This window comes from Fragaria vesca, linkage group LG6 (assembly GCF_000184155.1).
Source record: "Fragaria vesca subsp. vesca linkage group LG6, FraVesHawaii_1.0, whole genome shotgun sequence".
In the NCBI taxonomy this organism is placed as follows: Eukaryota; Viridiplantae; Streptophyta; class Magnoliopsida; order Rosales; family Rosaceae; genus Fragaria; species Fragaria vesca.
This window is the reverse complement of record NC_020496.1, coordinates 1,413,326-1,429,549: the sequence shown is the minus strand read 5'-3', so window position 1 is coordinate 1,429,549 and position 16,224 is coordinate 1,413,326. Positions and strand designations below refer to the sequence as shown.

The 16,224-nt window shown below is 37.6% G+C and overlaps 1 protein-coding gene and 1 pseudogene across 2 annotated transcripts in view; both read right to left on the bottom strand.

Moving 5' to 3' along the window:
* LOC101300082 overlaps positions 1 to 16,224 on the bottom strand; it is a 29,375-nt pseudogene that overhangs the window by 5,620 nt on the left and 7,531 nt on the right. The window contains exon 14 of the transcript XR_185089.1: positions 14,964 to 15,640. The product of XR_185089.1 is annotated as an uncharacterized LOC101300082 (transcript). The remainder of the gene's footprint in view (positions 1 to 14,963; positions 15,641 to 16,224) is intronic.
* On the bottom strand, positions 871 to 12,829 carry LOC101299778 (protein PIR-like). Its single transcript, XM_004302068.1, has 30 exons — positions 12,597 to 12,829; positions 12,401 to 12,473; positions 12,079 to 12,143; positions 11,889 to 11,966; positions 11,680 to 11,799; positions 11,515 to 11,585; positions 11,261 to 11,353; positions 10,780 to 10,849; positions 10,543 to 10,607; positions 10,156 to 10,351; positions 9,889 to 10,040; positions 9,669 to 9,762; positions 9,338 to 9,553; positions 8,871 to 9,082; positions 8,559 to 8,700; positions 7,943 to 8,111; positions 7,355 to 7,431; positions 6,923 to 7,093; positions 6,364 to 6,440; positions 6,184 to 6,286; positions 5,935 to 6,054; positions 5,711 to 5,854; positions 5,002 to 5,151; positions 4,626 to 4,773; positions 4,343 to 4,426; positions 3,793 to 3,920; positions 2,920 to 3,127; positions 2,606 to 2,778; positions 1,720 to 1,926; positions 871 to 1,204 (listed from the first exon to the last, which is right to left on the bottom strand). Exons 1-30 carry the CDS (start codon positions 12,648 to 12,650, stop codon positions 1,010 to 1,012), a joined length of 3,855 nt encoding a protein of 1,284 aa, XP_004302116.1. The 5' UTR covers positions 12,651 to 12,829; the 3' UTR covers positions 871 to 1,009.

Here is a 16,224-nt window from a genome sequence, read left to right as displayed (position 1 = left end):
AAAAGCCTAGGCCCGACCAACCAGTGGACCTCCAAGAAACAGTCTACCTAAGACCCGGCCCATTGAAGACTGGTGCAACCTGGAGCAGAACCGTCACCCTGACATCGACGTCGGCCACCGCCAGAAGAGCATCATCATCAGCGACCTACCCTTGCGAGGCAGCCTCCATTCTTCCTCCACGATTCGCTGCAGAACGAGGCTTTACAGCCGGGTAGTCCGCCGCCGCCGTGTTCTCTCCGTCGTCCCAACCACCGCTCCTTGCCTCAGCCAGGCCTAACCTTGACACGCCTCTCAGGGACGCCGACGAAGCCTCCTCGTCAAAGCAACACCGATTTGCAACACAGTGCCGCCACCTTCATGGGCATCCCCCAAGATAGCCTCCTCCCTTTGAATCCACCGGCACCACAACGCCCGTCCGGCAGCGACCCAAGCCACACTGACGAGGCTAGAAACCAACGTCAGCGTAGGGGTGCCGCCGGACAAGCAACGAAACCAAACCCTAAAAACTCTTCCTCCTACTTTTGTGGAGCTCTCTCTTGGTTTTAGTTAGTGTTCTAAAGTTAGCTCCACCATTGTTTGGTAATTCGTGTATATATATATATATATATGGCTACTGTAGAGTAGAAACTGTAGAATTTCCGAAAATTTCGACATATCTCACATAATAATGTATATATTTTTGGTAGACACATTTCATATAATGTCATTGCTGACGATCCCTCACACGTTGTGATACAAAATTCTTATTCTGTGTTCATACTTTTTTGACTAATCGGAGATGTGCTAAGTGGTAGGTGATTGGCGCTCTGCTAAGTGGTAGGTTGGCCAGTAAGTGCATTACGTTTTCTTTAGTGGTAAATAAACAACAGTGATCGTTGTCATCTCGTACTCTCTTTAGTCTTTATACACATACAGATATTTGAGTCTTAATCATGATCAAGTACAGAAACCAAAAGGAAGAAAAGCAACTAGCACAAAAGGTAATGCGCCGGACCTGATTTGTTCCGATTCAGGCCTCTTTCTGTGGCAGTGTTTCAAATGCAGAGACGGTGTTCTCGAACTTGATCCGGTGCAAAGGGGCACCACTTTGCTTGATAGCACAAGCTGTCTTGTCTTCAAGCGGGCAACGCGCCTTTAACATGGAGAACACATGGTTGTTTAACCTCCTTGCTTTCTTCATTACTTCTAACAGGCCATCCCATCCCTTCAACCACACAAAGAAACCAATAAGAACCAAAAGCAAATATGGATGCAAAGGAATTAAAGCTAAATTGAACCTGAGATTAGCTTTTTATAAGTTTACCAAATGCATAACTATGCAGACTGTCACGTAGATTACTACTATTGCGATAAAAAAAATTGCGAATTATATGAGGTTCATATAGCAACTATTCTAGTTAGCAGGCTAGCTAGTTGGGGTTTTAGTGTCATACTATTAGACTGCATTCCGATATTTCATCTCAGTGAAAATTTGACTTTCTTCATATCAGAGATCATCACTATTATGTTAGAATAGCTCATAGCATTAGGGGCTCAATACTCTGGAAGTTTAGCTGTGCACGTAGAAGTAAAAAAAAAAAAAGTCCATGATGACATTACCTCAAGTGTTATCCGATGTAAGTTTAGTAGAGAACTGATGGGCATTGTATCAATTAGTTTAGAGACAAGCAATTTAGCCAATAGAACTTGAGAACAAGATAAATTGTGTCCTTTCTATACCTGAGCATAATGAGGGCTCTTATGGGTTTGGGTAATTGAAGCAGCCTCCACTTCAGCAACATTGAGGACCTGATATGAAAAATCCAAGAGCTCGAAATGCAGCTGCTGCCCAAGCAAGTATATTATGGTGCAACCCCCCCAAGCTACAGAATCACCCAGCACATCTTGACTGTTCGGTGATACTCGAACAGACTCCTCAAGGTACCACTACAGTTTAACCATTAGAACAAGTTAGGCATTATGGCAGCACAACAAGTTCACATTCTTCTACAATTAAACTAGGTATACTGAATTTTTGTTATCAACATAATGAATCTTAGTAAAAGACAAAACATAGTCAAATGAACCACTGGGAAGTCCAAACTAGCAATGTAGTTCATAATTATTTCAGTCACAATCTTTAATGCCTGGAGGCAGTGAAGTTTATGTTAGTGCTTTTAGAGTGAGTGAGAGTGGGTTTAACTTTGAAACACAAGGGCATCCAGGCTTTAGGGGTAAACATCCTCAAGAGGACCCAGTCAGTAATAACTTCTTCAGCAATACAATAATTTTGATGAACACTATTTACTTAACAGTCTCAGTTAAAAAATCCATCTTTATTGGCAATACCCATCACAATGTCATTTTGGCAACACAGAGTACTCAGAGTCTCTAGACATCATTATGTACTAGTATTAAAGACAAACCCCCAACCAAAGGATACCAAAGTAATATGCATGTAAATGGGATTCCTATATATCCTTTTGTCTTTTTTTTCTTTCCTCTTTTTCCTATCTCGATCTAGATATTGCAGGACTACAACAAATTACCAAAAAATTTCCAAATATTTTATTCGTCTTAAATGTTCTATGAACTGAATGATCTTAAGAAAACATGTAGTCCTTACAATTTGAAGGCCACTGTATATGCGATAGAAATCCTTTGAAGTTGTGATGTCAATGAACCCTGTTTTGGGAACAGCACTCCATTTACTACAGTATTTATCCAGTGCTGCACTCGTAAAAGCTAGAGAATATTCCAGCACACTTCCCGTGTTCATGTTAGCCTTGTACAAAAGATCTGCAATGAAACATCTGACTTAACTATAGAACAGCAATGAAACAGGAACAAAAACATAATTATAAGTTAATTTTTCCAGTATCCAGTCAAAACATGTAAATATCTCTATAAAAATTTACACAGAAAATTGCAACTGCGCACCTGCAGCTTCTGCCTGCTTCGATAAGGTATTGAAGGAAGCCGGATTTGGACACCCAGGGTTTGACACAATTGCAAAAGTGGCCGATTTAAAGAGGTTGACAATAGGGCTTTCTCCACCATCTTGAGAATGCAATATTTGTCCATCTGCAGCAGGAAGCAAGCCCAACCAAGGGGCAGTTTGCATGAAATGTGTGGTGTCTGTTTCTCTCTGCGAAGCATGTTAGATTGTGAGGATATGACTCAAGCAACCACAAAGATGAAGTTTCAATTACAATAGTAATCTGAATATAGGCAAACTTCACCTGCCCACTCACAGCAAATATCAAACTTCTGTTACCTAGATACTTCAAGATCAGAGATTGAATGCCTTGTCGCATTATATATGTGGAAATATGAAAATGGTTTTAAGTCATAACATAGATTCTTGAGATTCACAGGAGAACACCTCAGACTTTTTCCCAGTTTAGTTTTCTTTTATCACCCCATTCAACAGCGAGTTTTTTCTTTCCACATAACTGAAAACTAATGAAAAGCTAAGTGGCGAACTATGTATACAAACTAGTTTAGTGCTTTCTGGAGATAGACACAAAGGTCTATGGGAAATATGTATGTGCTAGCATACACACACATAAGTACATGCCTCTTCAAGTGTATGATGCAGGAAAATCTAAAACCAACAAGTTATGCGGCAAAATCAATTAGCACATATCTGATGTGCATTACAATTTGAAGTCCCTAGTAAAAAATTTGTGACAACTTATGTATTGTTGAAACACATGCTAGCATTTTAATGAAGTTATAAAGTTATAAACTGGTGTAAACACATGCAAGCATCTTAATAAAGTTATAAGAAGTGGAATTTAGATCACTAACCAAAACGATATCAAGAAGCCCCAGCCAATATAATACACTTCCAATCTCCTTTATACCCCGAAGAACTTCTCCTTTGAGCTCTGATTTGGTTCCCCAAGTAAGCTGTTCTTTAACCAGCCTCATACAACCTGTTGAAACACATAGAAGCACAAATTATGCCATATATTAGCAGAGGGGAGGTGAGTGCCAAATGTGCTACTTTTCTTTTAATATCGTATAAAACCCACAATGGACTTAACAAGAAAGAAAGAAAGCCAAAAACTTCAACTAGAAGGTGTCAATTACAACTATGTGACAACAATATATCATAATTATTGATCTACTTCATTTTATATTTTTGTTTTTTTCTAATTACAAAACCTGGACTGAAGTTCTGCCTTATGAATTTCACGTCTTAAAACTACATAAGGAGAAAATGTACCGTCTTCCATAACAGAGCAGACCTATCAATAAAGTGTTAGACAGTCTAGACCAATATATGCATCTGCAGCTTGCTGCTTGCATGTAATACTCAAAAAGTAACAAATGAAAAAAATTAGCAGCCATGTACCTGTCACGCCCCCATCAAAAGGAAGCAGTCCAATAGATTTTGGCAATGCTTCTTGCAATCCTGTTATAAGGGGTTCCAGGGTAGCTGTCTGAAACAAAATGCAGAAACAAAGGGTGAGCATCTGTAACTTTGGACATTATCAAAACTTGTTTGCAGAAACACAGAAAACCCTCTAACAATATGATGAACACAATTAAACAGATGAGACATCTAAGAACTACCCTTTAACATGCTAATTTGCATTTACAATATTTTGTAACTACTGATCTCTCCATAGCATGACCAACCTTGTTTGATATATGATCTAGAAGTGCTCGGATTAGCCAGGGCAATGATCTGGACCCTAGAAGCCTTACAATGGAAAACATGTGAGGCATCCCAAAAAATCCACTGTGCAACCTTGCAAAACTCTGATGAGCTGCATTTAATTCCTTCCATGAAAACAGTAACACGATAAAGTTAGAATACATCATGAGGATGAGGAAATAAAACTTGTTTTCCTCTATCTTACTAATACCAATTTATTTACAGGAATCACAAAAGGTGATATAAGAGGATTCAAAAACACTGAAGAACAAGGGGTGATATAGGTTACAAACCATACGAATTGCATATTAAAACCCATCTAACAGATACATTGATTAAGAAAGATTGCTTACTTGAGTACCGCAATAGAAATTAGGCTTCGCAGAGGGAACTGATGGCTTTTGAACAGGAACAAGAGGCACCTTTGCTGATCGTGTAAATCGCTGGGTAGTATTACAAAGGATGAAGTTTGGCAGGAAATCACTCTGCATCTCTGACCAAATCTAACAGAAACAAAATGAGTAAGCGAAGACTGGAAATGGATGAATCAAAATCTACAGTTCCAACTTTCTAACCAAGATTATCTAGAGTAGGAACATACTTGTTGTTATATTTGTTCCAGCAAGTAAGACTGTAAATTTATAGCAGTTTATTTACCAAAAGAAAAACGTAATTTTGTTTGCAAGATATAAGAATCAGAATGACATATATGCTTTTGACGCCACAGCCAACTCGATAAGAAAGTTGAATTACAAAAATTGAAGAATGCATTGACTTAAGCACCATGGCAAGTTCACAGTTCATTACATGAATTAAAAATACAGCACTTATTTGCATGTGGCCTGGAGGAAAAGGAACCAACCAATTTGAGGAAACATTTAACAGTCAAAAATTGTATTACAGTGTTTCGATGACGAGTTGCAAAATAGATGTCACATAAGTTGGGTGGCTTGTGAACTTGGAAGACTTTATATAAGAAACAAAAAGGATTATTTGGAGAGGCAAAATCACTCAGTAATTAGTATTTTTTAAAAACAATGATAGAGAGAAACTTAGCCAAACCTGAGACGCAAGTCTACTAGAATATGACACCAGTGATATGTTTTCTTGCATCTCATTCAACATTAGACTGAATGAGTCTATTGAAAGATCTCTGGAGAGCAATTCATGGGCATGCTTTAAGATATCCAGCAGATTTTCTAGTTCCTACCAACCAAAAGTCATGTTGTTAACGTTGTTTACTAATTCAGACTAAGAGAACAGAGTGATACTGTGAAACTACTTACCACAATAGCACATAGATCTTGAGACTCAAAACGATCAAATAGAAACTCAATATTGTCTCTGAAAACTTTGTTCATCCGCTCAGTAATCAAACTTCTCAAATCAATCATCCTTCCAAGCAACTGTACGCAATCAGAACTATACTAAGCAGAGGATAGATATACTGACTGAACTCATATGTACTTGTGATACACTTAGCCAGTTATAATAATAAAGCACGAAAATTAAAAGATGTTTGTAAGACAAAATACCTTCACTCTGGTCATCTTTAGGAGTGTTGTGAACCTCATAGGCTCAACAGAATATCTTTCCCCATTGTCCAATGCGAACAGGAATGACGTATCAAGCAGTTCGCTGCATGACATGAAAACCAACACATATGAAAGATTGCTCTGCTGGTGGCATAGCATATTCAACAGAATTTAGTATACCTTGCTGCCCAGCTCTTGTAATATGTGAAAATAGTATCACAGAGTTTTGAAACAAATATGTCGAAACAATGGTCCACCTAAGAGAGAAAAAGAAACTAATTAATCATCTAAGGCGCAAGAAATTTGACGAGAATACAGACAAACTATGACCTAAAGTTGTTGAATGTAATATGCATTGAATTCCATTTCTAAATATTGAAATATTTCCGCATGGCCACAAAATGAAAGATGAACAGATCAACCTGGGTAACCAAGAATTTGTGGTCACCCACCCTTAGATTTAGTATCAAGGGTTGAGAATAGATTATTGTCTTTTATGCGGTTGAATCTCAACCCTTAGTATCAAATAATATCAAGGCCAGGTGACCTTGAACTTTTGGTGACCAGGTAAACGCTACTAGAAAGATTGGCCCTCCAAATATGATATATATATTTAAGATCTACACTCAGGCCTGCAGCTAACTTTCCAGTCCATGGCCACATGTCACCAGTGTGAGATAAGCATGTTCAATCTAGCAATCATGAATACAGGTGCAACCAAGTGCAGAAATTCAGGTACCTCAGCCTCAATTTCATCATAGAGGAACCGTTGCTTGAGCACAACCAATGCTTGCTGAGCAGAATCGTTATAGATGTCAAATGGTATCAAAACACTCTCTAGAATACCTGGATTCTGTGACTCAAGCACAAAATCCACCAACATCCAAGGAAGAGAGCATTCGATCGGAAACTGCAAAGAGTGTAAAATCTCAAATTCAATAGGAATCAAATGAAGAAAATATGGGCTACAATGCTACAAGAACAGTTTGGAACTGAATAATTAAACCTTTATAAGCATATAAGCGAATATGGTTAAAAAGTAAACCAGCAAAAGCATCTGTTTTTATGACATTGGCCGCCAAACTTAACCGCTGGCAGAATTTTTTATTTGTTTCACATGAGTTATAAAAAAACAAAGGACACCACTTCATATGTCAAATAATATCTTTACCTGAATAACACGAGAAGACTCCAAATAAAATTCTCTAAACCATAAGAAACCAAGATCCGTCAAAGTTGCGACAGTCGCTGCAACACAATTAAAAGGACAAATTTCAATTTTACTATACGTGGCTAAAATACTATCTTAAGAAATGATCAAAACAACTTGTTATCAGTTTCAAACACAAGGATGAGCACCGGCAACACAGAGAATTAGTGGGCATGTATGTTCATGGGCTAGTAACCAGCTCAATGATGAATTGCATTGGGCTAGATACCGTAAGTGCAAGAACATCAAGGGTTAAACATGTTTACTAAGCATCAAGATTATGTTCATGAAAGCTATAAAAGAGTGCATTAGGTACAAATAAGAATAGCTAGGATAATCATGATTGCCAAAGGACCCAACACATTGAAAACCCAGGATAATTTCAACGATTTAAATAATATATAATATTGCATCGATTGGGAAAGAAGAGCCCGTTGAAAAGAGTTGCACTTCAAAGTTTACTTTTGAGAAATTGGTCCTTCTGGAATATGTAAAGCACACAATCTAAGAGTCCAACCTAAATAAAGGAAAGTAGAGGTGGATCAATACCTGAATAGTCCAGAATATGCAGGAAGAAGCTAAGCTTGTAAAAAAATGTTTCTAATTGTTTTAGGTCATTAACAGGGATCTCTGAACCGCTATTCCCAAAGAGCCCTCCAGGCTTCCTAAGATTACCACCAGAAACAACTTCATATATCAGGAACTGCAGGCAGTGAACCTAAAGATAAAAATTAAATGATCAGTTAGCTTAATCTAAGGCAACAAACTTGTGTGAGAATGTACAATGTTCAGTTATTCATCTTTGTACACAGTAACCTTGAGCAATCATATACAGATAAAATGAGGAATGCACATGCCATACGATAACCATGCAGAAAAGAGACTTAAATTCAGATCGTGTCCAATTACTGATGAAATACTTTCTATGGAAAGACACACACACGCAGAATTAGAAACATTAACTAATTCATCCTAAATCTACCTCTTTCTGATATGTAAGATTATTAAGGAAATTTCAGATAGATCAAACATGGTCGTTTTCTGATTAACTTTCTGTCTAAAAGAACAAATGGAAAGTGAAAGAGCAATAATGGGTAAGGCAAAACACTTGGTATAATAAAGACAGCTTATATTGCATTCAATGAGCTGGATGAATGAGGGAAACCTGAGCAGCTGTTGGTGCAACTGGCCTTGGATAAAAAACATTTCCTTTGCTTTCTTCGCTTCCATGCTGCAGGGGTCCAGATTCAGACTTACTTGTATTTGCCATCCAGTCTGCTGAAAGAGTCCGCATATCGGAAAGGATCCTGAATCGTATTTCACTAGTTAGCAATATATAACTGATGATAAGGATAACAACAAAAATATAATGATGAGATATCAACTGATATATGTAATCTACAAGAGTATAGACTAGAAAACTATAGGAGTTTCAACTGCAAAGTTCAAATCATCATTAACTAACTTAAATACCCACCTAGAAAGATCTTTCTTCTTTCGAAATGTAGTCCTCAACATAGTGGCCAATGTATTCTGAACAAAATCTTGGACCTCAGCATGTATTGTCTCCCATAAAGCGTCAGCTACCAATGTGTCGCTAGACTGCATCATTGATCCTATGCTCTTTATGTAGCTAACAAGTTCCACCAGGGCTTTCCTTTCATCTGCATTATAGTTATATCGTACCACCTGACATATATTCCAAGATAATGTCACAATCAGCTAAATGGATGTGATCAACGTAGGCAGACAATAACTGAACTGGAGTACTTAGGACATGCATATATTAGTTAATTTAGATTACTAGTCTATCCAAGTTTTTTCCATGTATGTACTGAACTAATACTAGACATATCCATATGTTAGTTGATTCAGGTTACTTTTAGATTATTAAAGATTCTACCATGTATAACCTAAAAGCCATCTCCTTAGGGTATTCAAGACCTTTTCATAGTCAGAAAATGATGCTGACGCTTCTTGTGATTCAGACGGAACTATATCCTTGCAGGGACGAGAAAATTTCCATGCACATTGTTCCCAGATGCGTGCAGTCCATCTACTTAAAAGCTGAAAACCTTCAACAATCACATCATATATATTTCCCTTGACTTCTTTGCACCACTCGATATCAGCACTATCTGTTGACTTCAACAACAATAGCTGCATAGATCAGAAAAGTAACGGACTTCAGAAAATTACACATGAGCGCAAGTAAGAATCATATCACTAAATACAGGTTCTGGAAAAGGACTGAGGAGGACGAGGAGGAGAAGACCTGATTCATGGAGGATGCAAAACGAATTGCGAAGTCATCATGTTCAGCACGGATGGATCCAATGTGATTGATGATTAGATAATGCCTCTGATATGTAAATTATGTCAAGGTCTTACTGGAGAGGTTACCAAGCTTAGCAATGCTAAACGTGAAAACACCAAGGTACATATAAAAATTCACTTATCACCCTGACAGAAAAAGATAAACAAACAAAGGATATTCTTGTGCCTCACGCGCTGGAAGCTCATGAGGTGATGGAAGACTGAGAAGACGAGTTTGGGCAGTAAACTTTTGGAAGTACATTGACAATTCTTTCATAATTGCAGCAGGAGAAAGATGGAGATCTGGAAATGCAGGAATTACTGGATCGTTCTGCAAGAAAGCCAAAAAAAAAAAACAAGATAAGTGTTTAAATTTTTCGTTTTCTAGGGGAGGGAGGTGGGAAATTGGCTTCTTGCAATCTTGTGGAACCATATCTATACATTACCTTGAATATATTAATAAGTCTGTTGATTTTCACTCTCTTGTACAAAGACTCGCTATCTTTTTCTGATGATGTTGCTAAGACAACGAGAATCGGCAGAGCACGAAGAAGAATGTGCCGCTCTGGGAACAAAAGTGCAAAGTCCAACTCTAGTGACTCGACAGCAAAAACTATGAGGACTTGAAGAATATCTTCTACACTATATCAAGTCAAGGAAATCAAAATAGACTAGCAGCGTGTATCCTAGATTATAAATGTAAAAACAAAACGCATATCACTATATAACCTATCAACAAGATAAAATCTAGAAGCTCAAAGTAAGTAGAATAAGAATATATGCAAATCATCAGCATTTCTCCTCATCAGCTATAACTATTGAACTCAGGATACTTGTTCACGCGGAACATCTCAGCATGCAAATTCAACAAGATAGCCCACCTTGTGCTAAGGAAAATCTGCAGCAATTGATTAAGAAATCATTAGAAAAGTTAGATTATTCTGGCCTTATGTCATATCAGACTACTAAAACAAAAGAAACGAAAACAGTATTTCCAAGATGGAAACACTTTAATAGAATATATTCATCAAAAGCTGTATGTCAGGACGCACTAAGCTGCATAGTCACACCTGTAAGTCATCCAACTCCTCTCTCATAGAATCAGTATCATGCCACTGTACGCTTACTTGTGTGAATGTCCTGAAAAATTCAGAATAGGTCAAAAGCATGAAATTAACCACGTAGAAAGTAGCATCAGATTGGGGAAAGAAATGATGTTGCAAATACAACACTAGTAAATAAGTATTTGTATCACATACTAGACCTACTTTTCAGTTTTTCCCTTTTCTCTTATTTTCTTGGTAACTCATCTTGCAGACGAGTATAGAAGGATTTTAAAATTTCAGTAACAACAGCTTGTTAACCAATTTTAGTGCTAATGATTTGAAAATGTAAACTATCTGTTGAACCATATACACTAAAACTTAATATAGAGAAGCGTAAAAGAAGGTATTGATATTTTGTACAGAATTAGTTTGTCCAGGAACACATGCCAAGTCATATAGTCCGGATGGTTATAGCAACCACATAGAGTGAAAATAACTGGTTTACCTTTTATACCAAGAGAAATCATTTGGTATGCTGGCTTTTGCATTTTTAAGATGATCGAGTTGCACCAAAGTGTCAAGTAACTTCAACATGGACCTGTAATGAATAAATTAGCAGACGAGTTTTAACATAGCCATACATTTGCAGTGACCAGTGAGTACCTTTCAGCACAAGCATGTCTGAAAATATGTGATACAGGACTAGAAGAAACGTAAAAAAAGAAAAAGTAAATTGCTTCAGAGGAATACTAAGCATACCAGAGATGAGTTACTGTAGGTCCATTAATGCGTCTCTCAGGCCTTGAGAAGCGTTGCATATCTGCAGCTAGCTGCGTCAGAGACAAACGTCCATGGTATGGTGAAAAACTCAACTTGAGTTCAGCCAAGAAAGACTGTAAAACCAAGGTTTATACAAACTCGTACCTTGGATGCAGCTGATGCTTGCCAGCGCTGTATTTCACGTAGGCGGCTCATTTCCAAGTCCAGAACTTGATAAGTTTCAAGGTACAATTCAGGTTGACTTTGTTTCATAGAATCCGGAAGCTGCAAAAACGTAGTTATGCACACACATATACACATGTTAGATACAAATATGATGCCATATGGTAAGAATGATGAAGGTAGAGTTAGACCTGAGGAAGTGCTTTGACACAACTCCGATATGTATAAAGCACCGATCCCATCTCCTTTCCCTCAAGGATAAGAGCATTCTGCATAATATCCATCGTTTTCATTCACACTAATCAGAACAGATGACCAAGGATTATATTTTATCCAACGCCTTAGAAAGACAAAGCAAAACAGTCGAAAACAGGTGCATACCAGTTGATTAAGAGCTTTTGTGTCTTCTGATAGAGACAGGCGATATGCAGAAACATCGCTATACTCTACAAAACAGAAACAACAACGAATTACAACAAGAGTACCACCTTATACACTAATAAATGATTCACCTATCTAGCAGTAAGTAAAGTCCTACCAGTGAACACTAATGCTCAAACTCAAACTTCCCAAGGTTCATTATATTTTCGTAAAATAAGTTCAAACCTTCATATCACATCATAATATCAACATTTTTACTCCAAGATTTCCTAACATTATCTCATTTACTTCCCAAAAACAAAACAGAAGGACAGAAATGTACCAATTGGACTATCCATTGCTCCGGTATCGGTCGAAACCCAAACTCCAGGTCCCTGAACCTCTGCTTGATCATCCTACACAGTAAAACCACAACGAGCACAATTCAAATCCTATCAACGAAACAAAAATCGAAGCAAATTTTCCAAAATTCAACTAGAACAGAGCGAAAGTGAGCTAGTGAGAAGACGAAAGATCACCTCAAGTGAGAATGTAGATAGCGCAGCGATGGCTTCTTCGACCGGAACCGCCATCAGTGTGAACGCAGCAGAAAACCGGTGAGAAATAAGATCTCGGACTGGAAATTGAAGCGGTGGAGAAGCTTAGAGGAGGCGCAATCGCCGCATTGTGGTGGAGGTTCGGATGGAAACGGAGAGGTGGGGGTTTGAGTTCGCCGGCGAATTTTGGTGGGAAAGAGTGAGAGAATCCGGCGAGTCGTTTTCGGAGATTTGTCTGAAGAGGACAAGTGAGTGGGGGAGCGGGTACTAATAACTTGGATTTTACTTTACTCCAACTATTCTATATTGCACTTTCACCCCCTCTAAAGTTTGTATTTACAGTTAAGCTAATTTAAAATTGCACTTTCGTCCCTTAAAAGTTTATATTTATATTACAAGTCTAAATGCACGTAGAGTTCTAGAGAAATGTAATTTAACCGTCTTCTGATTGAGGTAAGTTAAAATATTTACTTTGCTCAATAACATAAAATTATTCAAGGGTGAAAAGACGATCAAATATGTAGCATTAACATTATCACACGGTCTCAGAATTGCGACCATGTAGGTGACGCTCATTTGACGTACTATTTGATTCTTTGCATGATAGTTTGAAGGACCTCAGTATGAAGAGTCATAATGTAGTGCCCGATTCGTGAAAATAACTGCAATTGTTTTGCTCATTGTTTGACGTAGCTTGGGTCTATGTTTATTAGTATTGCATGTTACGTTTGCATGGAGATTGCTTGATAACTTAGGCTTGTTACTTTCCGGAAAGATAGGCGACAGAGATCTAAAGTTCTTAACTTTATCTAAATTTTGGTTGCAACATCTACTCTCTCTTATTTTTTTCGGAAACTGCTGTGCCTAAATCCTGAAGGAAAAATTTCTGCTGAAGAAGACTTGGAGCACGAATAGTTTACCGTCTGAGAGTTAGATGTACCTCTTTGGAAACAGATGTTATTTGCACAGGAGGATCTGACATACATTAGCACATGATTGTCACCTGAGTTCTTAGTGTTTCCTTCATGAAAGTACAAGTTAGCAAAATCATAAAAGTAATCTTGATGATACTGACAGTAGTAGAGCTTCCAACATGTATGGATTGGTTTGATAATCTGAACTTGATTAGTTTCGAACCCAAATGACAGTCGTCTTTTGAGAGTTCCAAAGTTACAACACAACCTAAACCCAAGTTTCTTCACCAGGAGGAAATTAACAGATAACTAACTCTGCCCCATGGCTAATCATCTCTTTACGAAGCGAATCAAGGAATTCCTTCTCACTCAGCAACTTGGACCACGATCGGCGTTCAACATTTCTCCACTTATAATCATGTGATTTCCACCGAGAGTGGATGAGGGTCATATGCTTAAGGGAAACGGGATTGTTAAGCAAGTATATGACAAGCTCCATTTGATCAGGTGACCCGCCAAATCCACTGAATTCGATTTCTTCCAAGTGTAAATATTTCATGTTCTTCGAATACACCACCTTCTCTTTTTTACCACTCTCTGAGCATACGGAATGGAACTGCCACCAGACAATAAAAGAGAAATGTTAGATTATGTACAGGATCACAACTGATTAATTAACTTCATTTTTCATGATTACTTATTAAACCATTTTTCATGCCTTAACAATACCTCCTGAACCGTCATTGATACATGTTCATAACAATCTGTTTACTCAAGTTTCTTTCTCATACAAAAAGAGAGTTCAAACAAGTAGGATGTGTGAAAGAGTCTATCAGGGCTGTTTCAACATCTGTGTGTGTGTGTCTGAAATCTACAAATAAAGTTATCATTGAGATCATATTCCAATATCGTATTCTGTATTCTATACGCTATTTATTGATCAGACTCGATGTAAATATGTAGAAGAAAAAATTAGCATACTACTGAGTGTGCGAAAAATATATTTCTCAAGAAAAAATAAAAGAAGTGCAAAAGATATAGAAGTCCTACTTTCAGAAATGTAAATGAGTGTACGAAGTAGTGTGTAAAAAAGAAACATGGCATATGAATCAGAAGGTATATAAGTTTCACAAAGATTTGACCATGACATCAAAAAGAGTATGCAATTTGAAAATAATGACTCACAGACATAGCCAGATGGAGCTTCTGCAGCATGGGGCAAGCGTTTAGAATGTTCGTAATTGAGAGGAGGTCAAATTCCCTGAATTGAGAGCTAAAAAAATCCAGTTGTTTGAGACAGCTGAATTCAGGGATCCTTGCAGAAATATTCTAAGGACAAAAAATAGGCATAACAAACAAGGTGTCAAACAAAGTATATATCAGAGCAGTACCATACGTGTTACTAAGAAATTAGAATAAGCTAGAACTGTGATACTTGCATTTGCTTTAAGCCAACTCAGCGACAGAAACTGTAAATTGGGACGAACTTCTGGTAGAAGATCGAAGAAAGCTTCCGCCATATTTAGAGACCCGAAATGGACTCTTTCGAGAGGCGGAACAACCAGAAAGGAGAGCTCTAACCAGCGACCTCTAAATTCAAATGCTTGGAGTTGAGCAGCATCTAGCTCAATAGTGTGAGTTTCCCAACAGTAGAGGAAGCGTAAGCCTCTCAATCGGGCACTGCACACACGCAGCGTCCGTGGCAGTTCACATTCATCCAATGTCAGCCACTCAAGGTCCACACAAGAGGAAATCACGGCGTCTAGACTAGTTTGGTCTAAAGCAAGATTTTTCAGTTCAAGGGTCTTCAAGCAATTGAAAGGAGATTGGGGTGTCAGTAACAGATGGCATGCTGACAACTTGAGATGCTTCAATCGAGTAAAGGGTTTGGGTTTTGGAAGAAGACGAAAAGGGAACTTGTACAGGTTTTGACTCTTACTAGTGTTGAAGTCTAGCTCAATTGATTCAGCTTCCATCGAAACTGCGAAACTGACCCAACTATCGATAACAGGAGCAGACACATTGTCCATGCAGAAATCCACCATGAAAGTATTAAGATATGGCCCTCTAAACAACTTGAGAAACCAATCAACTTTTTCGGATCCGGCTCCTCTAAAGTGAGCAAGCCATGAAGTTAGTAAATTTCATAAAATCTCTTACCTACATCTAATCTAATGGTTCAAATATATCTATGTTAAATAAAATCATTTATTTGAAAATTTGTTCACTTATTTCTATAAAATTCGTTTTTTCTCAGAAAAAAAAAACAATAAAAAAGTAGGTTGCATATCGTGATATATATCTTCATCAATATTTGATCAAGCGAATCTTCATATCTGAAATTATGAATTGATAAATAAACTTGATGATCAGCTTTAAATAGAAAAGAATGAAAAGCCTTAGTTTCATTCATTCCAAAGTGGTTTCACTGGTTTCTCTTCCCGTAGTCTCTAAACTCTAGCCTTCGTAATTTGCATTCTATATTGATTTCTGGAGATGATGGCCATGGGTTTCCAATATAGTTGGTTTTCTGTATATAATTGAACTGTAGGCAGCGATCGATCTACCCAATTTTTTCCTAAAGCTTTTGGTTTATAATTCGTTAAGGTAATCACAATTGTTTTATGAATATTGCAATAATCTTATTAAGCACCGATGTATTCATATGCACCATGAATCATTGCAACTTTGCTTTG

What these genes read in the sequence shown, in the direction of transcription:
- LOC101299778 (XM_004302068.1), bottom strand. Translation starts at nt 12,650, where the DNA reads ATGGCGGTTCCGGTCGAAGAAGCCATCGCTGCGCTATCTACATTCTCA. An exon ending in GTGTCAAAGCACTTCCTCAG is followed by an intron (nt 11,800 to 11,888) that starts GTCTAACTCTAC and finishes ACGTTTTTGCAG; the next exon opens with CTTCCGGATTCTATGAAACA. An exon ending in TAAAGATGACCAGAGTGAAG is followed by an intron (nt 6,055 to 6,183) that starts GTATTTTGTCTT and finishes GATTGCGTACAG; the next exon opens with TTGCTTGGAAGGATGATTGA.